Here is a 27919-nt window from a genome sequence, read left to right on the forward strand (position 1 = left end):
GTTTTGAAGACAGTTGACGATTGTTCCATGACGACAAATACACCTCTCAACAAATTGACGTTGGCTGAATGCATGATTCACCATGCTCAATGGTATTTTTCTCAGTGATAATCAGTGATAATCCTTCTTTATGAGCATAAGTCCTTGACTCTCGGCTGGTCTTTTTTGCGCACTTTGATTGAGCCTTCGCATTGTTATATGCTGATCTTATTTAGGGCTAATTTTTTTAAGGTTTCGATGGTCAAAATATTAAAAACAAGTTAGGAACATTTTAAGGCTTTGCGGACTCTTACACCCGATTCCTTATGAAAATTGGCAAAGATACTCACAAAATGGTGGAAAAAAAAGAACATGTTAAGAACATTTTTAGGCTTAAAATCAAGTTAAGAATATCCGATTTTGATCGTTGATTTAGGCACCAAGGTGTATGTCCATCATGCATCGACTCCTCCTCATGGAAAGCATCACAAACCTTTATGAAGAAGTATGCTGATGTGTTGATCATACAGTTTCAAAGGTAGAATGGAGTCGTTCATCATAATTTGTTTTATTCTGTAAGAAGTCATAGCCAATGGGCACAAACGTCTTTTGGACGTCTAATGTACGTTTCTAGGACGTCCAAAGGTCTTAAAGCCGTCCATAGGATGCTCATAAGACGTTGCGTGCCCATAGGGTAGCGTCAGTGTCTCCCTATCATACTTGTATCTCTTAAATCTTGTCGTATAGCTTCCTAGGGTATTTAAAAAGTCATAATTTTCGAACAAACTAAAGTTCAGTCTCGTCTCAAGTATTATTTTTAACTCTTCTTCCTGAAAAAGACTAGCGAGCACCTCACTAAAAACCGGGAAAAACCGGGATTTTTAATCTCGCGCGTGACGTCTAGTATAGGCTAGAAAAAGACACGCATGATCTACAAAATACCGCCCGAGGCGTACCACCCAGGACGGACAGGCTAACTACTTTAATTCTTTCAGAGCGGAGAGCGGAACTCCCTCCATCGTATACCCAGAAACAGATTTTACACCATCATTTGGAAAACGAAATCGAAAGTACTTTTATAATTTGACATGTATCACTACCTATGAACAAAGTAAGTAACTGTTCTAAAGTCTATTCACGATAAGTGTGCACTCTTTTTTCTTTTACCTATAACTTTTGAAGGAGTTCATCAATCTTTATAAATTTGGTATCGTTGGAGAGATATTTGCGAGTGGAATAATTTGAAATATCTTCAAAAGAAGTCTAAAAATGAAGATGAAAATGAAGAAGAAAAAAATGAAGATCTTGTAGAAAAGTGCTATAACTATCATTTTCACTGAAGTAAAACCTTGATTATCGAACGTCATCACTGTGAAAAAATTTCTCAAAAATAATCATTCAGTCAAAAGATATCAAACAAAGTTATAAGCTAATTGACGTCTAAAAGCGCTGTTTTCTGCTGTTTTTTGGGGTCAATCACTTATTAACTGTGTATCATAACTTTGTATCAGTGCCGTAGCAACTGCCCCCCCAAGGGGGGGTATGCCCCCCCCCAATAATTTTTTCAAAAATGGTTATTTTGCAAAATGCAAAGTTTTTCTTTTTTAATTTGTCATAATTTGTCACAATTGAGTGCATTTTCAAGTAATCAAGAGCTCAAATTTTCAAATCCCCCCCCCTCGGGCCAAACCATGGTCACTAAACTTCAGCCCCCCCAATATGGAAATGCTTCCTACGGCACTGTTGTATTGAATAAATATATTAGTGAAATTTTTCACAGTGATGACCTCCAAAGATCAAAGAATCTCTCCAGTGAAAATGAAAGTTATAGCACGTTTCTACAAGATCTTCATTTTTTTCTTCTTCATTTTCATCTTCATTTTTAGAATCATTTTAAAGATTTTTTTATTTCAAATTGTTCCACTAACTAATATCTTTCCAATGATACCAAATTTATAAAGATTGAAGAATTCCTTCAAAAGTTATAAGTAAATGAAAAAAGAGTGCACACTTATCGTGAATAGACTTTAGAATTCATTCGCTTTAAGTGTTCGCCATTGAGTTTAAAGCCTGAAGGACTAGAGGTGAATTTTATATTTTCATCAAGCAAGTAAAAGTGAAGCCTTAAAATTTGCGTTACATTTCGGATGATGGATTGAATCTAGCACTTTCTTTGTTTTTTAGATTCTTCTTAATATTATTTCCAATCCAGCGTTTGTATATCAAAACTAAGCAGGCCGCGCAGCTTGTTTAGGGAATAGGTGGTATCAAATCTTACATATGAGATTGGACTCAAGCAGCTTTCGGCTATACCTTTTTGGTTCACTCTAGTTCTACCAAATTATACCTGTTTCCGGAATTGTACTTCCCACGTGGTAGGCAAAAAAATAGTGCATTTCTAAAAGCGAATGGGCTCTTTTTTTTGGCTCCTGTTTCATCTTGATGCTCCAGTGGAATCTGAACTCACGAGACCAAATTTTCCAAATCCGAAGGAATTTTTTCATAAATATACAAATGGTAATGAAATCAAAATAAAACATAACACATTTTTCTTTTAACGATATTTCGACCTCTTACGTGTCTTTTTCAAGTTCATGATACTGAAATGTATCGTAGGACTTTATGAATCATTGGTATAAGATGTTTCTTTTATACTTTTGGGCTCGAAAATAAAAATGATTTTTCAGGCAACTTTACAGATGAAACTTTCGTAACCTGGCTGATACCCCCGAAAGATTTTTCTTGATATTTGTTAATCAGATTCCGGTATTTTTTACCTTCTGTTCGCAGGTCAATGCGTCTATATGAAGGAAAATGATCAATGGTTTCTTTGTTGCAGCGGATCCAAAAGCGTAAGAGACTAAAAGTTTCTGTTCTTTTAAACAAAATAAGTGTAAAATCCTGGGACAACTCTCGTTTTGGCCCCTCGAACGGGAAGTCTAATTTGTTCCATTATAGAAGATATTTAGTACTTGTTGGACGCTGGAATTTCAAAATGATAGTTATCAGAGAGATGCCTAGGAAATTTGACTTCCTCCTACAATGTCGATTTTCTAAATGAAAGTACAGTGTGGTTCGGTTTCCCAACTTTGAAAACCTTCTCATCAGCAAATCTCTATTTCTAATGTAGCCTGGATATTCAACATAAGTTTTTTTTTAATTTTTGATGTTTTTCTTCTTTACTGCATGGTACTTACTTGCTAAATCGATTTGCATTCTAAGATCGAAAGGCAGCGCATGCATAATTCGCCAATTCAATTACAGTGCGAAACTAAGAATGATCCAATCATGCGTTAACAAGTGTTTAGGTAGCTGGGAGACCCGTCTACTCTGTTCGTGTGGTTTCGAAGTATAGCATTTAGTTAAAACTAATAATAATATAGAAATAACAGAGTATAGCCGGGTATTTTTTTAGATGCCAAATCTGGTCGCAGAATTCTATGGCTGTTAAATAATTGTTGAAATCATGTGATATCATTGTTTTGATTGGAAGTGCTTAAATCTGATTGGCTAACCTTATCAACGGCTTTTTTGGCACGAAATTCATACCAAATGTAAACAAATTCAAACTGGGTTATAAATATCACACACTCGCTGAGTAGATGGGATTTTTGAGTATGTGTCGTAAGTTTGAATAGAGAGTATGGATCTCCAGACTAGTATTTAGGTAGATGTGAGAAAGAAACATCAAAATAAGGAAATAATTTACAGCTTGAATATTCAGGCTATTTCTAATGTTGTTTCTCTGATACCATAGGAGGTAGTTCATCCACCAACAAAAGATATCGAGATGCTCATCTATGTCCGAAATAAAGGTAAAAATCTTGTGTTCCAGACTTAAGACTTAAACTTAAAGGTTTTATTTTTACATAAGTGTTCCCGTTTCATATCTGACATATATTTCATATCAGGACAGTGACTTCATATTGTTATGTGATGCTGATATAATCAAAAAACTGTTTTTCTTTTCCTCTTCCTGGCCAATCTTGCTCCACATCAATCCAATGTGGAAAATCTTGTGAATTAAAATTGATGAGTAAGCAAACGATATACTTTGAATAATCTTTTGATTCATGTTCATATCAAATTTGAGTACTCAGCTACGGCGTTATTTCAACATACAATTAACGTTATATGGACGTTATGAACGTCAGATGAGCGTTGAAACAACGTCAACTGAGAAGGAGCGGTCATCATTTGCACAAACTGTCATCTTCAGACATGTGTAATGATTTTCGGGGTATTCACGATATGCACTACTGTAATGACTTCACGAAATTATGAAACTTTTCTGTTTTTGTTCCACCCAATACGTCTTTTTTTCTATTGTTTAAGGTATGTGTACACCTTTTTTCCGATTTTTTGTCAAAAAAAAATTTTTCAGTCAAAGTGGAAGAAAAGTTACTGGATTTCATTTTGGTAAAGTCGCGATCTTAAAATGTTTTTTTGATCCAGAGTTATAACCATTTAAATTTCAAAACAAAGTTCGTCTTATGATGGATTATTTACTCAAATAATTGTCTCTTTCGGAAACAACAAAGACAAAAGAGAGAATTCAGCTGATGTTTATTCTAACCTCTATTGAATAGTAATATTTTTGACACATTTCACTGATTACTCAAATAAACAGCAATCATCTCGTTAAAAATTTCAAATTGATGTAGAAAAAAACGAAATTTTACCACACCATACTACTTTTAACGAAGTTAAAGTCACCCATAGCATTTAGATATCGACTTCATTCTTTTTTTATGAGATTCCCAAAAGATCAAACTTAAAAAGTGTCTTAGGATTTTATTTCTAACCTAGTTATTTTTCCTCAATTTACAGATAACTGAAAAAATCACATTTAAATTTACTTTTTGGACCTACCTAAGGTAGTCCTTTAAATTAACCCTTGTCCGTTCGTTCGTTCGTTCGTCCGTTCGTTCGTTCGTCTGTTGCCAGCTTTTCTCGGGATCGGCTCATTAGTTTTTTCAAATTTTTTGCACAATGATTCAAAGTGGCAATACCCAAAATGTGACGGAGCCCGATTTTCGAAAAAAAAATTTTTCCGGCCGAAAATGGCGGAAATATGCCGGAAAAACTGGTTTTTCGGCATTCTCTCGAGATTTCATCATTAGTTTTTTCTGATTTTGTGCTCAAAGATGCGTATTAACAATTCCCAAAACATGGTTTAGTCCGATTCTTAAGAAAAAATTTTTCCCGGCCAAAAATGCCGGAAATATGCCGGAAATCGCCGTTTTTCTGGATTTTCATTGGACTTTTTTCATATAATTGGTTGTTTTTTCATTCAAAAACATTATTAATAGCAATGCCCACCATCAAGCATGTTTCAATTTTCAATAAAATTGATTTTTGAAGCCGGAACTTTCTAAAAATCGCCGGAACAGCCGATTTTCGCCGGAAAAACTATATTTCTTGAATTTCTTGAGCTGTACTTTATATTTTTTCTTGAAATTTTGCACACTGATGCAAAATGTCAATACCTAAATTGTGACGGAGCCCGATTTTCGAAAAAAATTCAATTCCGGCCGAAAATGCCTGAAATATGCCGGAAAAACTGGTTTTTTGGCATTTTCTCGAGATTTTATCATTAGTTTTTTCTGATTTTTTGCTCAAATATGCGTATTAACAATGCCCAAAACATGGCCGAGTCTGATTTTTGAGAAAATTTTTTTCCGGCGGAAAATGCCTGAAATATGCCGGAAAAACCCGTTTTTTGACATTTTCGCGAACTTTCATTTTTATTTTGTTCTGATTTTTTGCAGAAAGATGCGTATTCGCAATGCTCAAAACATGGCCGAGTTCGATTTTTGAGAAAAACATTTTTCCGGTTGAAAATGCCGGAAATCGCCGTTTTTGCAGATTTTCATTGGATTTTTTCCTTACATTTCTATGTTTTTCACACAAAAACATTATTGACAACTTCCTATTTATCATTTCCCTACAACCCTTCCCCCCATCAACAATCAATGATGAATTTATTGCGTTGTGTATTTTCGCTAAACGCTATATTTTCTGACTGATTTTTTTCATTTTTCTTTTCGCATTGCTTTCTAACTTTCATCATCAGGTAGGTCCATTCAGCACGTTGCTTGTTTATCGATATTTTTACAGAATTTAGGACTTAAAGAGTTAAAGTCAATTCCAAAAAAAATCCCAAGATGCTTTTTTAGTTCAATCTATTGAGAACATAGTATCGAAATTATTTTTTCAAAATTCAAAAGCTATGGGTGACTTTAACTTCTTTGAAGTAGGTAAGGTTAAAATTCTTAAGATTTTAATTATATCCTGCCCAGTTTTTTAAATTCAGCTGAAACTTTTACCATTAGAAAGAGAATATTATTGGCTTTCAGAAAATATATACTTTTGATATATAAAAATTTGTTGTTCTAAAGATATGATCAATTAAAGAGAATGTGTCAAGAAGGTGAACACATACCTTAATTGACGTATTGGATGGAAAATTTTAAAAGTTATCAGAAGACTCTCCAGTGGTGCATATCATAAATATGATAATATTCGAAGCATGATATTCAGAAAAATAGACAAACAGAAAGGCAAACAGTCAGGTTGGCAGAAATCTACTTTAACAGAACCTCTTAACCTTTTTTTGTAGAAAGAACTGTTGCATGTCATCTATCTCAGAACAAGATTAAGAAGAGAATGTATGGAAAGCATAATATAGCTGGACGACCCTTGAATAATTCGGTAGATTAATTATATGGTTGATTACATTTAGCTTAGATTTGTAAAGGACAAGCGGGGCGATAAATCCGTAATAGCCCCGCTTTTTTGTAATCGCACTGATGTAAACAAAAATTTCTATTGGTTGAAAGAAAAGTATCGTACGATATTTTGATTGGTTAACAAAATATCGTACGAGATTTTTAAGCCAATCAAAATAAGAGTGTCAGGCGAATGTTTTTTTATAGTTTCGAATGTTTTTATAAGTTTCGAAAAGAATAGCGATTGAGTGTTCTTCAATTCTTTTTTTGACCATATAATTAACGCAGGATAACATGGTATTCTCGGGTGATTTTGGATTAATAACCCCCTCGTTTCATTGAAAACACTTCAAAATAGCCCTCACTACGTTCGGGCTATTTTGAAATGTTTTCAATGAACCTCGGGGTTATTAATCCCAAAAACCCCTCTAAACCATGTTATTACTAGTACTAATTTTTTTGTTCTAAAATTTGATACTTTTGTAGTTTATTGAGGTAGTGATTTGACGCCAACGATGTTTAAATAAAGCTTTTGGGTGCAATATAATAACTTAAAAAAGACTATGGTCGAATTTGACTGAAATGTACGACATAAGCTTTTGGGTGCAATATAATAACTTAAAAAAGACTATGGTCGAATTTGACTGAAATGTTCGACATAAGCTTTTGGGTGCAATATAATAACTTAAAAAGAGGGAGTTTCTAAACATCGACCAGAAATGGCGACCACGACCAGCGACCACGACCGGCGACCAGATAAATTTGGGTTATCGAGTTTTTCCTCTTTCTCCACCGTAGAGTCTTTCTCTTATGATAATTTATTTATCGGATTGAAGAGTAAAGCCCCAGTAAAGCTCGCCCCTGTCTCACCTACAGTAATCATAAAGCCACGTGCAAAACCTGCAGAGTAACCATTTCAACGCTCTTGGAGCTTGAATAGAGTGTCAATTTCTATCCTTTTGTATTTTCGGCATCAAATTAATTAGTGGCAAAATTTGTGCTGGAATTTATTTAGAATGCTTTATATTTGATCATCAGATCATTATTCTCTCAAAATAAGTCATTTTGACAATGTAAGGACAATAGAATAATTGATGAGATTGATATCTCTAAAACTGGCCTTCCCAGCTTTTTCCTACTGACAATTTCTATCTATTCATACTAAAGGCATCTCATTCGGTACAATTAAAATATTTGGTGTAATAAAGTTTACAGGCATAACACTTAAGTGCCCTGTCAATATTTTTGTCAAAAAGTGTCACTTTGTCTAGAAAATGACTGGTAACGTCAAAAGTCACTTTTAGTATTCTCTAGCTAGAGTAATTCTCAGCCACGTGCTCAGTGGTTCATTTGAAAGTCACATCAGGACTCGATTTGGATGTCCTCTACGGTGGAGAGAGCAGGTAAACTCGATAACCCAAATTTATCTGGTCGCCGGTCGTGGTCGCTGGTCGTGGTCGCCATTTCTGGTCGATGTTTAGAAACTCCCTAAAAAAGACTATGGTCGAATTTGACTGAAATGTACGACATTTGAGTTATTCCGTTTGATTTCTATTATGGTTGTTTAGCAATCACCACAAGATTTGATCTCGATGGATTAATTTCTAATTATTTTATAGCGATACTCCCTCAGTCAAAAGAATAATGGGCAAGCATCCCACAATAACACCTCTGGTAAGAAAGTATCGGTTTTACGTTTTTTCTCACGCTAAAGATGTTCTTTTTTATGATATAAGAAAGAGGCGCCCCTCTATGCTGACAAAGCAGAACTAACTATAGAATTTCTCAAAATTTTTGCACGCGTGGAATCGAAATATAATAATTAATTACAGTGTCATAAAAATCACCTCTCCTACACAAATTTTGCGCCCCTCCTGTCTACGCTACTGATTGGGTCCGTGATGTATTGCAATTGTGCACATCATAAATATCGTGTAAACAAATAACTTAAAATTCACAGGAATACCTTTTGAAATTTGTTTTCCTCGGATTTTGTCGAAATTTTAATCAAGAAATACGTAATAGTTATCTCCGGGTAGCCCGGGGGTACTAGCGCTGCGAACTGACGGGGGAGTGCCGCCCGATTTTCGAACTACACCGGGACTAAAAAAGAGAAAGCAAAGGAAAATTTTGTGAATTTTGCGACCATTATTTTGCGACCCTTATTGGGACAAATTTGACCAATTTTGACCAAATTTCGATCTTTCTTGGGGTAAAAAGTTTTATTTTCCCATTACTCCAACCCTTCGTGGCACTGAAATTTGATTTTCTGAATTTCCCGACCCTTAGCGGGAAGAAAAACAAATTGAAAAATGATTGATATAGAAGCGCGGAATATTTTTTCTACTTCAAGGTGTTGGCCCTAATGGGCTTCTTACCAGACTCCTTTTTGAACGTGGTCTTGTATTTGTATGGTGCAATATGAAATACAGCATTTATGTACGAGTTTTTAGCCAATCAGATTGCTCATATTTTCATGTTGACGATAGATACAAATATTAATCAACTCTTTTCATCACCAATCATATATATTTTACTTTTTATTTTAGAATTCGATTCTTTTATGACGTCAGGGAGTTACACAATGATAAGCATGATGTCATCAACTTATGTGACGTCAGAGGTAGATTCAACCTGTGGTTGTAAACAGTGTCAGAAACTTGGTCAAATACATTCACAGGTTTTTGAAATTTCCACTTTATTTCCTCCAGATATGTCAATCCATGCAACAAGGGTTATTACAATCAGTGCCATAACATATTGGCAATTTTGGCTATTTTACCATTTTTCGAAAATTGAAGTTCGAGCGAGAATGTCAATTTTTGAACTTTTGGATCCTTGGACCAAGTCTTAAGTCTAGCGTTAAAACTCAGAGTTAAAGACTCTACCTTTGCAACCTAGTTTAGAGCACTTACAAATTGTTTGAGGTTATAAAATTTCGTGGGGAATTTCCCTTTTGTGCCAAGTATTTTGGAAATGACTGTAGGTGCATGTGCATTTCAAAATTCTTTATGGTCAACAGCTGTTGATATCTCGTTATCAAGGTGTCACTTTTTTTGCTTATAAGTTGATAACACAGGGTGTTGAAAAATTAACACAATATTTATATCTTAAAATTCTTCCGAGATTTCCTATGACCTAGGGGTCGTCATCGGCAACATTCTTTCTTCGAATTTTGCCCCTGGGGAGCGCCATGTTTGGATTTCGTTTAAACTGTTTGGACTTTTTATAAGTTTTCGGCATTTTATTTTAACTAAAGAGCTATTTTTACACACACCAATTTGATTGGCACATGAAACCTTATAAAATCCAAGAAAGCGCAGTTGTTTGTTGATTGTTGGTTGCTTTTTGTTCTTTCTTGATTGACTGTTTGAGTCTGATTGATTTTCCAAGATTCCACCTCCTCTATTTATACTATGCAAAAATCTAAAGGTTGTTAGAATGTCGTTAAAAGTCTTAACGATCTTTTTTGGTCTTTTAATTGCATCAAGGAATTATAAGAGACACTGGATAAATGACTCATAAAACGGTGGAGAGCGACCATTGTATTTCCTTTGTTTAAGAAAACAATTGATGTTCTAGCTTTGTCCGCAAAGGACAACTGTCATGGCGGCTCGAATGTATCTGATTTTAAAAAATGTTTAATAATTTCATTTAAAAAAGGTTCTCTAGCGTTTTCTTTTCGTACCTTCCCAGGGAGAAAACTTTGAAAGTAAGGCTAAAATGCCAAGCCGGACAGGGGGGGGGGTACAAAGGCAGGGTACTAACCCATAGCCGGGTGGTGGTGTCTATTTTTGCATTTCAAAAAAGTTAGTACCTGGTACTACTTTAGGGGTGGGGGTGTGTATTTTTCACTCTTCTAGCAAGTACAGGGTACTATTTGGGTACTTTTTCACAGAGTTTTGCTCCTTTTTCAATAAAAAAAGTAGTCTTTTGTAATATTTTGACTTTTTTCAAATATTATTTTTTTAATTGAGAAACTTTTTTTTACTCTTTTGAGAAATTTTTGATTTTTGTGAAGACAAAACTTCCAAAATGGTCAAGAAGTGTGTTATTAAAATCAAAGGACAAAAGCCTCTGACTTAATCAATGATAGTTTGTTTGAATTATCTGTCCATTTCAGTCAAAAAAACTAACATAGTACCCTCTCTTTTGGTCTAATCTGTAAAATATAAGATTTTAGGGGGTGGTGTCTCTATTTTTTACAGCAAAAATGAAGTAGTACCCGGTACTAAATATGGGTGGGTGGTACTAAAAAGAAATTGAATGAAAAATCAAGTTAGTACCCTATGGGTTAGTACCCTGCCTCTGTACCCACCTCCCCCCCCCCTGAGCCGGATACATTTGTGAAATCTAATGTGAGAAAAGCATCATTAGACAAGAAAAATCAAACAAAATGCTTATAGTAACACGAAATCTTCAATTGGGAATATATTTTCAAAACTGTTACCACAAGAGCTAAAAGTAACAAACATTAGAATCTTTTGGAGGCACGTTGTGGCAAGGTGGTTTTTTTGTGGCTGAAGTTTGAAGATTTCCGGTGTCAACATTCAATTTCTTATACACAACACATTTTTTGCATCTTTCTTGCAACTTGAAACGTCATAACGACATATAATTGGTAATTAAATAGAAGAATCTGACTCTTACAGGAAAATTTTAAGTCTCTTTTGGGAATTGGATGAGTGATTTTTGTTAAAAAACGCAATTAAAATGTTTCGAAAAATCATTTAATCAGGGAAGGAGAGTGAACAATAATATCATTACTGCGGACATAGCTAGAACATGAGAAATCAGCAAAAATCAGGTACTTGTATATCCAGTGTATAATAAATCCTTGATTGCATGAACGCATGAACGTGATGACAGCTTTTAGATAGCCTGGGAATCCAAGCTCATAATCTTAGCAAAAACAAAAAATACCTCACCTAAAAAAGTTCTAAGATTATAGAGCTTGGTGCAGGTATTAGTCTGACACAGAATGTTATAAGCAGTCTGTGTGTGAATCCTTGTTGACAGACTTTCTGAACTTTGGAAACCCAGGCAAACACACATAATCAACTTACCATAAAAACTCTGTCACAATCTCTAAAGACTTTCAAAACTACTAAAAACCACATCAAAACATCAGCCACATGTATTTAGACATCCAGTCAACAGCCATTTTGTTTCTAAACGAATCTATGTTTTCCTTTTTACTGCAGAGTCAGCTTTTTCCATAAATTATGCGTGCGCATCGAAATTATCAAAATGCGCGCGAAAGTACTGCTAATTAATACGCCGAAAGATGGCCAATCAGCTCGAGCCTGCATTACCTGCGCCAAGCGTTAAACAAGCAATAAAAATATCAGACTAGACTGTGAACAAAGTTTAACGCTTGGATTCCCAGGCTACTTTTTAGAGTGCAAAGAGTCAGAATCGTTTTATCGAAAACTTGAATTTACGAATTTTTTGTTCATTAAATATCAATCGTAAAAGGGGTTACGCACGGAGAACGAGTCTCGTGTTCGCAAAGCGAAATGATTCTATAGACGCCTCAAGCCCACACTAGTTATGTAAGAAGAGGTGAAGGCTATCAAATCCGCTGCTCAAAAGAATATCGTACGTACTCTTTTTCCGAAAATCCCAAACCCCAAACAAATTCCGAAAATCCAAAATTCCATAAATCTAAAAATTACAACTTAAAACGGATCAAATCAAAACTCAAAATACTGTGAATCTTGTGATGAGGACGTCATTTTGGCCCTAAATGTCGTCACCGCAAAAGGGTAATAAATTTTTAACTTTACTGAAATAAAATCGATTTCTAATTGATCCGATAGATTCTATCGATGATTACCAATCCAATGAAGACTCAATAAGTAATAGTTATCGCATGACTTTGAGTGCAATACGAGAAATAATTTACGAGCGAGGCGAGCCTTTTTATTCAACGTAAAATTTAATAGATTTAGTCTATTTACAGAAAGTTAAAAAAAGAAAAATAACTCGGATAGTTAAAGGAAGCACAACTTCCCGAGTTAGAAAATCAAATATAACTCGGAAAGCTAAAGAAAGCAAAAATTCCAACGTTAAGAAATGAAAAATAACTTCCGGGTCTGTAGATAATTTCGAATGTTTTTGTTCGAAAATCTTGTTAGATTCGAATTTAAGATTCGAACAAAAACATTCGACTGAAGTTCCCGCCGAAATTATGCACATCAAAATAAAGAAAAAGTTTGTCATCCAGAACTTCAAAATAAATGCAGCAGCTTTTTCAGAGATGTGAAATGATTATACATTACTATACACAGAAAAAGAAGATGTATTGTATTTTTTCGATTGAGAAGAAATTCTTCATCGTTGCGTTTCTCTATCAGATTGATAACACTTTTCGATGTTTTTGTTTCGATGCATAGATGAGAAAATGCATACTGGTTTAAGCCATTAATAGTCTGAAACAACATTTTTGCAACAGAAACTAATTGGGGCGAACTTTTCGACTTTCAACTATCGTCAAGCTGTAAACGTGTCGAATTTTCCTTGAAGAATTGATGCTGAACAGTCAAAGAGTTTTGTGGAGGATTGAGAGAGACACAAGGGATTTTTTACAAAAATCCCTCGTTGGTTACCTGGTTTAATCAAAGACATTGAAATTCCCTTGTTTTGTTAAGGAAAATATTCTTGATAAGTATTAAAGAATTTCAAGTCTTTATGGCATGCATTGATAAAAAGAACTGTTTGGTTTTCACGAAACGAACGAAAGTGCCGAAAGCTGAATTAATTGCTTTGGATCGTGTCACGTGTGTGTGTCGAGTAGTTTTGTAATAATTTCTATGTATTTCATCAGTTTTAATTTCACTGACTGTGACTTTTTGGAAAAAATGGAGTAAGAGCTCATCAAAAAATAGTTTTTTTACGTTTTTCCATTATTTATTCCGAGAGTTCAGTTCTTTTCGGCTGTTTTGTTTTGATTTTTTCACGCTGCTTACCCAAATGTTAACCAATTTTTATTTAAAGTCGTCCTAAGGCCTCATAACACCCCTCTCTCATTGCATTCTTGATAAATTTTCCGATACAAAGAGGGGTTAGTCATTTCCAAACTCCTTTCCAATCTCGAGTTATCGCATTTTTTTTGTTTTGATGACGTCATCAACTGAAAATGACTAAAACTTCAGCCAAATTTAAAAGTCCTACTCAAGCCTTATAAACCCTCTCATCTCATTCCCCATAAAATTCCCGATAGAATGAGGGGTCAGCGAGCTCTCCACTCTTCTTCAAACTCGAGATATCGCATTTTTAAGTTTTTCCCAAACCCGTGACGTCAGTGGGTCCCTTTACCCCTAATGTTGTCAACGGTCAATTAGCAAATTTTGAAATTTTTGCGGTCAACAGGTACCTTATGCCCCAAGGGTCCCAAAAAACTAAAATACGTCAATTTTTTCCAAGGGAAAGTGGGTTTTTAAATTTGCGAAAGATTGACACTGCAACGACTTCTTCTTAAAAAACGCTAATTTTCACGAAATTTTTAAAGTTGAAACATTCCAGAGGCTAAACATGTTGGAATAGCGGCTAGACGAAAAAAAAGGTGAAAAAAAAACAACTGAATTTCCATTTTTAGTACCCGCATATCATTGAAATTTTGTAAATTTTGCTTACGCGCATGCGTTTGCCAAAAGAGTCGCATTCCGCTCGCTTACGCTCGCTCCGTGCGTAATCAAAAGTCGACCACATCTCTACTGCTAAGCTTCTTCGCACGCCGCCCCTTGTTGGCGGGTAAGTGATTTCTTGAGTATCGTTGATTTCTCCTTCGGTACAACATAATTCTTATATTTCTCAGACCAAAATTTGATGCAAAGATTTTTGAAAATTACATTATCCTTATTAAATAATCTTAATTAGCAGAGGAGACATTTTAGGAAATATTCATAGTTATTGCCGACCCAAAAAAATATCAGCGTTTTGATTGGTCGAGAGCATCGAGATATTTGCGATATTTCATATTTCTTTAGTCTGGAAATATGACCGCGTTGACTTTGGGGGACTGGGTAAGCGGCGGGAGAAAAATCAAAACAAAACAGGACTTGGCTGGGAATCAAAGGGAAAAATGCAACAAAAATATGTTCAGATTAACTTTTACTTTGGAGTTCTTCCATAAAAGACACTAAAATAAAATCTGATGAACAAAGAATTAATTATAAAACTACTTGACACGACCCAAATATTTTCAACTTTTGGCAAATTTGTCCGTGTGATAACCAAACAGTTTTTTATCAATGCATACAAAAAAACTTGAGATTCTTCAATATTTGCCAATAAAATTTCTCATAACATAACAAGGAAAGTGTAATGTCTTGTATTAAACCAAATGACGAGTGATTTTTATAAAAGTTCTCTCCTAATTCTCGTTCTCGACAACAACGTACGTCATTGACTTTTCAACTCAACAATCATTACAGTACATCTTTCTTCTAAAATTCGAAACATTTAGAGCTTGACGATAATCAAGAAAGCATCCAAATTGTTTTGCTGTTGAAAAAATGTTATTCTTTAACCATTATATTACAAGCATACATTTCCATCGTGGGACTTCCTTTCCTCTGCTATTCTTTCCCATGGCCATGTCATCGAAACAAAAACATAGAAAAAGACTGAATGTTATTAATCTGATTAATCCAATGATGGAGGGTTTCCTCTCTATCGAAACAATACTGTACGTCATCTGCATTTTGAATTATCAATCTAGAAACTTTCAAATACATTTTTGAAAAATCTGCAACTCTTCAAAACAAAACTTCTGGATCGAAAATGATCGAAAAATGTTTCTCTATTTTGTTTTTCTGTGAATATTTTCAGCGGGAAGTTATCGAATGTTTTTGTTCGAATCTAACGTTCGAATTAGATTTTCGAATAAAAACATTCGAATCTACACAGAAGCAGAAGAAGGCGGAAGTAATTTTTAAAACAAAAAAAGGACAATTTTTTTGAGTAGACAATAAATTAGTTATCACATGACTTCTCGTGCAATACTCAATATTTTACTCGTTCCGAGACTTTACCGATATTTTTCCTCGCCTAAAGGCTCGGAAAAATATTACGGAAAAATCTCGGAACTCGTAAAATATTTCTCGTATTGCACTCGAAGTCATGCGATAACTAGTACATATTATATTCACTATAATATTCACTGATCAGATACTTAATCTTATAGTGACCGTATGTCCGGCCTAGGCTTTCAAATTGGACCTTTTTGATGTAGAGAAGATCTCGTCAAATTTGAAGATGAATAGGCGGATATACCAAAAATTCTGCCCCAGAACTTTGTTTCGTTTCACACTTTTTGAAACTCTATTTATCAGGCCGTGGTTCTCAAGCAAATGAGATGTATCCACGGAGAGAATTTTTCACTTTTTAAAACCCTAAAAACGCCCTAAAACGTTATTTAATTGGGAGGATAAAAACAGTTTTTATGATTTGATTCGGCTTATTTTAAGTTCGAATTTACTTTTGGTATTTTTGGTATGGTATTTAAGTATGATCTGCAAAAGAGTCGGGGCATGGCCATCCCGTTGCCGGGGCCCATGATCCAGTTAGTGTAGGAAGCCAGCTTTTATTAAACTTATCTTGAGAAGTAGGTATATTTTTCAAAACCCAACCATAATGTCCCTCTGATAATTGAATTTTCCAAAAACCCTTTCTTTTATTTGACACCTAAGCCGGGAAAGGGGGCATACTAAGTCAAAAATAGGTGATTGGTGTATGTGGATGGCAAGGGTCGGTTTTTACTTCCCCTCAAAGCTCCAAGGATTTCAGAAACAACATAAAGCTTCTCTAAGGGATGGAATTTCCCCCTTTTTTGGTCTCTTTCTAAGTCTCTCTAAGGGTCACTTTTTCGCAAAGTCTCTCTAAAGGTCGGTTTTGTCAGTCCGATTCAGATCTGATGTGTATTGGAAAGACCGACGATTTCGCTTGCTCATACATTACGAGCTTGCCCATTCCCCAACCCTAGTGACCCCTTCCCCTCGGCCTAAGAGTAAAAACTGTCATTTAAAGAATGTCTGCTTGCGTTTAGATGATGAAGCCCTATCCTCCAAAACATATCAACAGACCAAATATGGATTGTTCAGATTTCAAAGAACCTTGCTCACGAACGAACGACAGGTATATTAAAAATTCTTCTTCCAAAACATCTTTGTTTGACTATTCACCAAATGGGGAGTTTCCTTCCGGCTAAAAAAACTTGTCCTTATTGGGAAATCCAATTTAATCTAAAACGATTCTTGAAAAATCCAAAGTTTCTCACGAGAAAAATGTCCACAAGCACTCAAAATAACTGATGTTTTTGTGATATGCCTCGCCTTGAGGGTAATTATTGCTCCGGCCTAGGAGCCTTTAATTCTCTCTTCCGACAACAACGACGGTCAAGACATTTTTTTTTTGTTTATCTAATCCGATGATCTATTCCGATTTGATAAAAACGGATTATCTGGATTTCGATAATATTGCGAAAGTATTTAGAAAAAGATGGCTGCCGAAAGTGGGCTTAGCTGCAAATCTCAGTGAAAGATAGTGATCATTTTCATCATTATTCATGATGTTTTGGACATGATTTATGAGAAGTTTGATGCATGAACAATGTGGAAAGACTTTGGAGAAATTTTGGCCATGAATCGTCAGCTGCTCGAGTGCTTAAATCTTGCATATGGCTAACTTCTCTTGTCTCTAGTTTTATGGACGCACAAAAAAACCATAAAACTCTGTAACTTGATAATGGAATGAAACTTTCAAACACACATCCATTGGAATTCGAAAGAGAATACTAAAATTACAACATTACAGTGCAAATTTGAAAACGATCTGAGCAGTTTTTGTGGTGTTTTATGTGTATGGCTGAAAATGATCCTGTTTTGTGTATTCATCATTTTTTGACTGGGCGACCGTTCCTTTTGATTTTTCAAACCCGACACAGATATTTTACAAACATATCACTATGAGAATTCAGTAAAGGATACAAAAAAACAATTCATGTGTAAATTTGAACAAGATTGGAGTAATTTTCACAGTGTTATGGATGCTGAAAATGATCGTTTTTGGACTTTGTGGTAATTTCATTGGCTGGGGCGACCGTTCCTTTCATTTTTCAAACCCGACACAGATTTTTTACAAACATATCACTATGTGAATTCAATAAAGGATATTAAAACACAATTCATGTGTAAATTCGAACAACATTGGAGAAATTTTCACAGTGTTATGGATGCTGAAAATGATCGTTTTTGGACTTTGTCGTAATTTCATCACGGCTGGCGAACGTTCGACTTTTGATTTTTCAAACCCGACACAGATTTTTTACAAACATATCACTATGAGAATTCAGTAAAGGATACAAAAAAACAATTCCTGTGTAAATTTGAACAAGATCGGAGAAATTTTCACAGTGTTATAACTGAAAATGATATTTTTGGACTTCGTCGTAATTTCATTGGCTGGGGCGACCGTTCCTTTTGAAGATTTTTCAAACCTGAAACAGGTTTTTTCCAAATATACCACTATTTATTACATACACACTATTGTACCATTTTATTTGGTTTATCCTACTCTCCCTCAAGTATTATCCCAACAGAAAAAATAATGCTTTGCTAAAAGCCCGTGGCCTCTAATTTAGGCTATTTTTCTCCCCGAAATTTTATCTGGACAATCAAATCAAAAACTTGGAGATATTGACTTCTAAATGTTTATCTCCTTTAGCTCCAATTTTGAACTTTTTAGTCGAGGATGAGTGGGCGGGGGTGGGGTTGGTTCTTTAGGCAAGAAAGTGCATGTGTAATCACTTAGAAGAGCTAAACCTCCAGCTGGTTTTTTTATTCGTTAAGATTATTTCTCATACTCGCTCTGCAATAGAATTATTACTGGCCTTTCTGATCTGTTCTGATTAGCAGTTTGTGGGCAACGTTCTAACACAACTAACTCAACAAGCTCATCTTTCACATCTTTTAATCTCTTAAGCCGGAGCTTCCAGCGCAGCTGGTTTATTGGTTTTAATCTCGATTGCGCTGATTTTAGGTCAGTGCAAATTGAAGAACTATCAGAGGACCAAAAACTTCATCGAGCAATTCGCGACCAAAACTTAAAGTAAGGATTAGTCTTTTTTTAAAGACTTTTTAAATCATTTTTGAACACACAGTTTTACTGTTACGGTGTGTTATACAACTGAAATATGTTTTTTTTCCTGATTCCCCAGGGGGGGGGGGTCATGCAGTTATTATATAAACACTATGACAATTACTACCGTGGTGGTATATAAACCAAAATTTGGGAAAACAGTTACTCCACCAGTGGACTAACTGCAACATGGGTGGTGCCTAAGCCCACAATTGTCGATTTTGGTAGGATATGGTGTACTAAGTGAGCACATTTTTCAATTTTTCACTTAAAATTTTAGGTTTTTAAAAATTCCGGAAGCAAAAAAATTCAAAACATTTTTTTCAAAAGTCAAAAAAAAAATCAGAAATTTTTTTCTTCAATCAAGGCATGAAAGATATTTTAACAAACTTGGAAAATGATTGAGATATTTAACTCTTTAACGGTCGTTAATAAGACGTACCCAGTAAAATGGTATCAAAAATGAAGAATTCAGTGAAAAAATTCCCAAATTTGGCATTTTTGTGGGTGGTATACACCAATTTTGAGGGTAAAATCAGTTAGTACACTATGGAATAACTGCAAAGGGTGGTGGTGTCTGTAGAAAATGTCCAAAATTGCAGTTACTCCACATAGTGTCAAGGAGTAACTGCAAGACCCCCCCCCTGGATTCTCAGAGATTCAAACTGGAGGATTTTCGCTATAGAAATGGTGTTGACTTTATATCTTTCTTACCATCAAATTCTCATTTCCAATCTCAGGGAAGCACTAAAAAGCATTACCGAGGGAGCTGACGTGAATGCTGTTCTCAATGGTTCAACTGCTCTTCATCTTATCGCAGGTAATCAAAGAATACTGCCACGCCAAACTGGTCTACTTTCATTGAGATTTCATTGAGACACTTATTTTCGTGTCAATTTTTAAACTATTAAACGCTTTAAGACCAGCTAATTGTTAGCTCTACTGCGATTTGACGTCAGATCTTGTCCTTTGATCGTACTGACGTCGGTATGTTTTTGAACTTCAGGCGGCTGTATTTTTTTGTGTCTTTTAGTCAGAGAGTTGTTGTAATATATTTTTTTGCTCAGAATTTCACGCTCTTTCAGATGGTATCAATCATTTTCGTTTATTTTGACTTTTGAAAATAAGCTATTTCTCTACCCCTTATTTCCCCTTGCGTTTTTGTCTATGGCGTCACTATTTTGGTCATAAAAAGTTTTCCCGGGCCTGATCCGCGTCCACCCTCTCCAAAATATATTTTAATATACTGTTCTTTTGAATAGAGTAAAAATGGCTAGGTCGTAGAAAAAATGTCACGGAACTCAAGGCTTGGCCCCCTACTATATAAAAGTCCATTCGCTTCAAGTGTGCACTAATGTCTGTATTGCTAGCCATCTTCCAACGAATGCTTGAACACAGCCATATCATCGCTGTAAAATAAGAGTGCCTTATGTCCAATACTACAAACATGAGAATACTTAAAATGCTATTTCCTCAAAATGTCAAAAATGGACATAAGGAAGTCTTATTTTACAGCGACGACATATTTTTCGGTATAACATTCACATTTAGCTATGGACGACCCATTTGGTGAAGTGTTTGCTAAATTACTTGTCAAACACGGTGCAGATACAAACGCTCGCTCATCAACAGGCCAAACACCGATCCATGTTGCAGTGACTTACAACCGAACCAAAACACTTGGTATCCTTCTCAAACATGGAGGTAAGTAGACTAATTTGAAGTTCGGAAAACGTCGCTTTTTGGCTATGTGTTAAATGTAATCGAATATTTCGATTTTGGAGGGTTTATAGACTTCCAGGCTATAGTCTGAGCCTTATTGGACCATTCTTGAACTTTTGGATCCTAAGGTATCACGACCTTGATCTTACTTCTGACTAAACTTTGTTTTTTGATAATTTTTGAAGACGCTGAGTTCAGCGAAGAAGGCTAGGAGCACTTGAAGTTCAAAATCGAGAACTGCCATATACTATCGGGCAACTTAATCGCGCCATTCAGCCTACCAAAAACAGTAGCGTTCTCAGGGGTGTCGGAAAATTTGTGTAGGAGAGCGTAATTTTGTTACGAAGTTATTATCTTTTAATGTTATGAATAGATAATTACTTTGTCATAAAAATCTGCTCTCCTACACAAATTTTCCGACACCCCTGAGAACGCTACTGAAAAAATCAAGTGGACCAATGGGCTAGGAAATAAGGTGCTGTCTACTAGTCGGAGGGTTAACTCGGCTGCTGGCAGGTGCAGGAGCTTTACTATATCCGCCATCTTTGATCAGGTTTCTTTTAAGCGGACCCACAATTAAGCCACTGCACTGTTGAAAATTAACTTCAACGGTGCTACTACATCTACTACAATATTTGATGAAAAGTACAACTTTCAAAAGAACTCTTGGTTAAAAAATAATCTTGGTCAGTCGGGACTGAGAAACTACCTCCATGGTTTATATAAAGCTCAGTGATTTGAATGTTTCTCCAATGAAATGGCTGAAAACTCAAATACATTGTAAGGTGATTTTGAGCTTTTGTTTCGAATTGTTATTGACAAAGGGAGTGTTAATAGATTCTCTTTTTCAGATGTAAATCATCCCGTTTTTTATTGGTCGGAGGAGTAGTTTTCATATTTCCAAATAATCCGCAATACAATTTGAGATTCGGTTTAAAACATTTTCCCATAAGTTCAGGAAAAATAAAAACAATTAGCAGACTGAAATGTTTTCAATTAAAGGGTTGATAATTTGGATGAATGTTTTGTAAGGCTTGGGGACACGAGAAGTATTTTTCGCGTTGGTGCAATGCAACATGCTCCATCCTACCAACCTAAAACGCTTTCTGGTGTCTCCTGTTTTCATTTTTTGTTTCATGGGGCAAAATGTGAGGGAAGTGCCTAAAAGACAGGCTGATTTTGTCTCAGGGACAAAAGTGAGATTTCACTTTTTTTGTTGCATTGCACCAACGGAAAAAAACTTCTCGTGTCCCTAAGCTTTAAGGGTATAAACTCGCGGATCTTTTTCTGAATTGTTAGGGCATTGAAAGGTTATTAGCTGTAATATGCTGTTCAGTTCAGGTAGCAAATATTTTTAAGACGTAAATAAGTAAGTCTGTAACAGTCAGAGGCTCCTCTTCGATAGCTATTTACTACGGTATTACTACTTTACTATTTTAATACACGCTTTTTTTATAAGAATACACTTCATAAGAATGTCCATGATGAAAATGGCTAAAAAATTAAGAATATCATAAGAATATCACCATCGTGGAATTAGGCAACAAAATTTAAGAACAGCATTTATAGAGAAATTTTCACAAAATGTCTTTTTTTGCTTCGTGTGTATTTTTTGTTAAATTTTGGTTGAATTTAGACCCTAACCTAAGAAAATACCCTAAGAATATGTTAGGAAGATTTTCCTAAAAAAGTCAAAAGAATATCCATGATGAAATGCAAAAACAATATTCTTATAAATAAAGCGTGTACTACGGTAGTTTACGACTACCTTAAGTGTAAAGTTAGAGCTTTTTGCCTTTGCTGTAAGAAGTACAATTCAGCAGTATTCCAATTAGATATCAAAAACATTCCAAAAGTTCAAAAGGTTGATCATAATCATTCTGCCAATCACCTGTCTAATCTCTGCCAAAAAAACGACGTGATTTATTTCGTCTGATTGATTAACGATTAGAGTTTAGTGGTTAGTCAAATGATCCTGTGTCAATTACTTTTATCGTTGCGTATTTTAAGAAGAATGCGTTTCAAAAAAACTTCCCACTGAAATGTTTGGTTAGCCGCATTGTCTTGTTGAAACAAGAGAGGATTTGTAGTGCCAAGAACACCCCTGTGTTGTTGTAGTGTTGTTTACTAGTTTCTGAAAACATGGTGGTGAAAACGCCCTGAAAATCGTAGGAGTCATAGGAACATAATGAAATGGAAAATTCACAAAAACTTTTAGTGACGAAATTTACAAAGTTTTCACTGGCGAAAAATTATTCTGACACCCTAAAGAGGAAAACTTAGTCGGCAAAAAATGACGAAATTTTTTGGCGGATGTCGAAGTTTTCACTGACGAAAAATTTTTTTTTTCTTTCTGTATCAATTCCAACTAGGAGCTGTAATTTTTAAGTTTAGGTTGGGATAAGTTTGCCTACAAGGTCAAATTTGAAAATCTTTCTTTTAAGGAAATCTTTTGGCAAACGAGGGGTAATAAAATCCCCGAAAAAGAAATAACCAAATTTTCAAAAAAGTGAAGACTCAAGTGAAGAAAATTTAGTAAATTTGGGAAATTTGGGCAATTTTTAAGCAATTTCATTATGAAATTCAGCTTATAGGTCTCGTACTCTCGTAATTCTCTCGCTTTTTAACGCTTCCAAAATCTTTTGACTTTGGCTGAAACTATATGAGAACAAATAAATAATCTAATAAGCCTTAGGCTTAGATTTTTGAAACTCTCTGAAAACATTTCACGATAATGAGTCGTTTGGACAATTTATTACTGCTTATCTTAAGATGTTCAACATTTGACTTTTTATTTTTTTGCATGGCCCTAGTTGGCCTAAACCTAAACTGGCGTAATTGATTGGTATGCGATATTCTCGCTAAATTTTACAGGTGTTAAAAAACATCGAAATGTTGAAGAGCAAAAACAGTAATAAATGGGGTGTTTTCAACTTCAACGGACTGTCTTCTAGTGACCGTAACTTTTGACGCAATGATCTTTGGGAAAGATAATTACACACCAGTACTTAAAATAAGGAGGAGGCCCGAAAGTACCTCTGTATCAAAAAAATCTTTTCAACAATATATAATTTGCTAAAATCAAAGCATTGGGTCATTCAAAAGATCCCATACAATGGGCCGGTCAATTTTATATCTATACAGGGGGGGGGGGGGGCGAACATTTCCAGAGGGTAATTTGTGAAAAATTTCCAAGGGGTGTTATTTAATATTTCAAGAGGGTAAAAAATTATTCTGAAATTTCTAGGGGGAAAAGACTGATTTTACTTCTTCCACCCTCACTTAAAGGTGTGAAAAGAACTTTTCCAAGGGTGTTTTTGCAAATTTTGCCATTTTCCAGGGGTATCCATACATTTTCAATAATTCTCTTCTGACTTGAAAAGGTCCAACCCCCCCCCCCGTACGGTTTTTTAACAGCCCATTGACGGGTGAAAAATGAAGCATAATGTGAATGGGCTTAATGGTACTAGTGAGCGGGGGCTGGGTTGCTAGGTTAGAACAGGCGGGAATGTTAAAAGCATTTAAAGGGCCAAACTTGTTAGGTACCCGAGATTACCTTCTCCAAAAAAAATCTTCAACTCAATAGAATACTCTTTCTAGGGGGTTAAAAATCATTTAAAAAATTTCCAGACTGATTTAGTTTGTCCATCGCCACTTTGAGGCATGAAAAGAAATTTTTCAAGGGTTTTTTGAAATGAAAATGAAAATTTAGGAAACTTCAAGAAAAAGATTTTTTCTGATTTATAATTAAATAACACAAGTATCTCTAATCGTTGTCTAAACAGTGAAACGGAAAAAAACTCTTAATTATTTTCGACGTATCTCAAACAATAGACATTTGCGTAGTGAGGAAAATTCACCGCAAAGTATCTCACCAACAAATAGCATGTCTGGTTTTCGTCGGCTCCTTTACGCAAAATTAAAATGTATTTTCTGGCGAAAAGGGGTAAGGGGTCAAACGCTTGAAGGCGTCAAATGTATAATTGTTTTGTTTTTCTGAAAAACAAATACTATTTTTGGCGTTGAATTGTTCAAATTTTCATATTTTTCAAATGCCAAGTTCATGTGGGTTCGAAACTAAAAAAATCGATTACAGTACGACAATGGCGAAGACTAGTACTCCTCTAAAGGGAAAATATTTGTGACATTGGAGCATACTTGATTGCTTTTTTCTCGAAGCTCTTTTCAAGTTTGGCGTGCACTACCTTTATCAACGCTTTGAACACTTTCAGCCCGTACAATTTCTTGACAGCCGGAACAAGTTTTCCCCTTCAAAAATTTAAATTATAGAGTCTCTATTTACCTTAAAGACCCCATAATGTGGGTGCAAACTGGCCAAATTTTCCAGACGAAATTTTGCTCCGATAAATTAAGCCTCAAAAAATTGTTCGGGAAAAACGTTGGAAAATCAGACCAGATCGCGCCTACTCATTGACGCGGTAAGGTAAGGTAAAATCTAAGGGTCCACTTTTGTAATTAAAACTTCACTTATATTCACTGAAAGCTCTGAGTAAGGCTGATTTCTGTATCGAACGGGTGATGATTGATGTACAAATGTCGATTTATCTTATTGGAATACATTTTCGTGGGAACTAATATTCGTGGTCGAATAAAAATTTCATGGGTTTTAATTTTCCCGGTTTTCCTGTTTTTTTGGACTTATTTTTTTCATTTTCTTATAGTGTGGTCGGGTTACAAAAGGCTGAAATTTTTTGAAAATTTCAAACTCATTTTTGGAAACTATCAAGTATACCATTCGAAAGCTCTCGAAAAACTATATAGAAGACTTTTAAACGGTTATAGCCGATTTCCTTACCAAACTCGAGATAACTCGAGATATTTCATGCGCAAGTTCCACTTTTCGCCACATTTTGGTCTAAAATTGACCATATATAGCATCTTCTGCGTGAATTATCTTGAGTTAGGTAATGAAATCAGCTATACCCGTTTAAAAGTCTTCTATATAGTTTTTCAAGAGCTTTCGAATGGTATACTTGATAATGTCTGAAAATGAGTTTGAAATTTTCAAAAAATTTTGCCCTTAGGGTTTTGACTGGGGAAAAAAAAGGATGTTCCACCTGTGGGATTTTAGGGGATTTTTTCCTGAGACATAACCATCCTATAGAGAAGGTCTGGAGAAAGTTTCAGCTGGATCTTATTTTTTTTCCCTTAAATTATGCTAGACAACCCCACTATTAGGGATTTTTCAAATTTTTCGATAAAATTGGAAAAAATTGTATTTTGCGGGTTCAAATTTTCGCTAAAATTAATTACCGCGAAATTAGTTCCATTAAGGTATGTATGATTTTTGACAAAGAGGTGGAAAACCCAAGTTATAATTTTTCTCATCATTCAAAACTCGTAGGTCAAACAACATCCAAAGATAACGATGGTAAAAGCTGTTTCGATTACCTCTTGAACCACACTGGTAAAAATCGTGAAAATTTATTACGCATTCTACGAATGGAGAAAATTGGTAAAGGAAAGAACAAAGAAGAAGAGGAGATGAACTCAAATCACGATGAAATGAATAGTTGTGTTAACGAAGAAGAGAATGAAGCAGAAAAAGAAGAGGAGTTTGTCAATGTCAGTGGGAATTCTTTACAAGACAAACAAACTATAGGTAAATAAATTTTATTTGTTATTTAGGTAAAATTTTCATATTAGTGTAGAACAAACATTACACACTACACAGCTTAATAAGATTTCAGAAATTGCCTCAGATTTCAGAAATGACTTAGAAAGTGTGTCTTATATAACTTAATAATCGATAATTATAGTAGTCCTTTGAAAAGAAGCCTTCGTGACCTTTTTGTTAGTTGATTAGAGTCAGTCTAGCAGAATCGAGACGAAAATGAAATGAAGCGATTTTTTCCCGCGTGGTTTTCACACAGACGCTTAGTTGAAATCCGTCGCGTCGCCTCAAGTGTGGCGCAAAGGTTTCCTTTTTCTTGTTTGGGAAAGATTTGAAGATTTTACTCTGGCCCTTCAAGCTTTAAACTCGAAAAACATTACGTAATGAATATCACGAATTCAAAATGATCATAATGTGTGAGGGGTGAAATTTCACTTATTAATTTAGGGTGTCTCTTCTGTGAGACCCTTCTCTTAAGCGGTACTCCTTGTTGAAAATTTCTAATACAATCTAATCTTTAAAAATGAATTTAAATTAAAAATTGGTTGTTTTTCATTTTTGAAATATATCTTCAAATATATTGTTCTTGTTTTTGCCACAGTAGTGTAGTGGATATCCAGTCTTGCCTTCCGTACAGGAGGTCAGGGTTCTATTCCCACTCGGTACTGAGATCCGCTTGGCAAGTGAATGTACCTTCGCCCGGGTCAATCCATGCCATGTGAGGGGAATTGGGTACCATGCTCTGATACAAGAGTGTGGAAGATAAGCCTGGCTTTGTGGTGTGCGTGTGGTTGCTATACTTGTCAGGTTCGACCATGCGAGGATGAACTGTCCTCCCGAGTCGTTCGAGTATAGTTCCTATACACTAGCAGTTCGATGTGTCACGTGCACAACTTGTAAGCGTAGTGATTTCCCAAACTTAAGATAGCGAATGCTGTCCTGGATAAGACCTGTCCCGTTCATCGGAAGGTTCATCTCTTTTTCTCTTAGGTGAAAGAACATTCGATAATTTGTTCCATTACCACACCAACCAAGTGGACGATTCTATCACCATGGAAACACCACTAAACAATAACAATGCATCAAATGAATCAGCCAATCAGGATGTGGAAAAGACAGCCATGTTGAATGAATCCATTGTTTCGCAGCATTTCAGCGGAGACGAATCGAACTTGACTTTCGAAGGAAGTGTCAGACATTCATGGTTCTCCTTTTTCCTTTGTACTGGAAAATGCACTAAATTGCGGCGCCGCCGTGGGGAAGAACGCTGGGTGTCCAGGGCAGCACGGGAACGTTTTTCTGATTTGGTGACAGAGCTGAGATGGCGCTTTTCTTGAAATTTGAAACGATAGTTTAATGTATAGAGCACTGGTTTTTTGAGTATCAAAAATGGTAACGTTTTCTCATTTGTTCGGGATAGCAGGTATGACATTTTATTAATTTATTTCATTGCTTTCAACAATATGGTGCAATGGTTGAACATTGATTACGTTGATTAAGACGATTAAAGATGTGACATTTCTGGTCTGTTAATTTTTAACAAACTATTGAAAGTCGATTAATGGAGCACTTCTAAGTTCAGTACATTTTATGAGGCATTGGTTATTAAAGTCTGTTATGTGTGCGTCGATTTGTTAATTGAAAATTTTTATTGTGAATAATTGAAATATGTTTACAGAAATTCATTCAATTTAACAATTTAAGTCATTAG

General features: G+C 35.3%; 1 protein-coding gene across 2 annotated transcripts; it reads left to right on the forward strand.

Annotated features, from left to right (window-relative positions):
- On the forward strand, positions 1-27898 carry LOC136818477 (uncharacterized; the record flags this gene model as incomplete). Of its 2 annotated transcripts, none has more annotated exon segments than XM_067074813.1 (14): positions 1-92; positions 416-517; positions 975-1090; positions 2770-2831; positions 3737-3794; positions 6602-6693; positions 8330-8384; positions 9260-9390; positions 16762-16850; positions 18753-18821; positions 19592-19671; positions 20403-20555; positions 25939-26196; positions 27199-27898. In XM_067074813.1, coding segments are annotated over 14 exon segments (1704 nt in total), but the record flags the coding sequence as incomplete, so codon positions are not given.
- Positions 27899-27919: the final 21 nt, after the last annotated feature.

The sequence above is a fragment of the Clytia hemisphaerica genome, unplaced genomic scaffold, assembly GCF_902728285.1.
Source record: "Clytia hemisphaerica strain Z4C2 unplaced genomic scaffold, Clytia hemisphaerica genome assembly, whole genome shotgun sequence".
In the NCBI taxonomy this organism is placed as follows: domain Eukaryota; kingdom Metazoa; phylum Cnidaria; class Hydrozoa; order Leptothecata; family Clytiidae; genus Clytia; species Clytia hemisphaerica.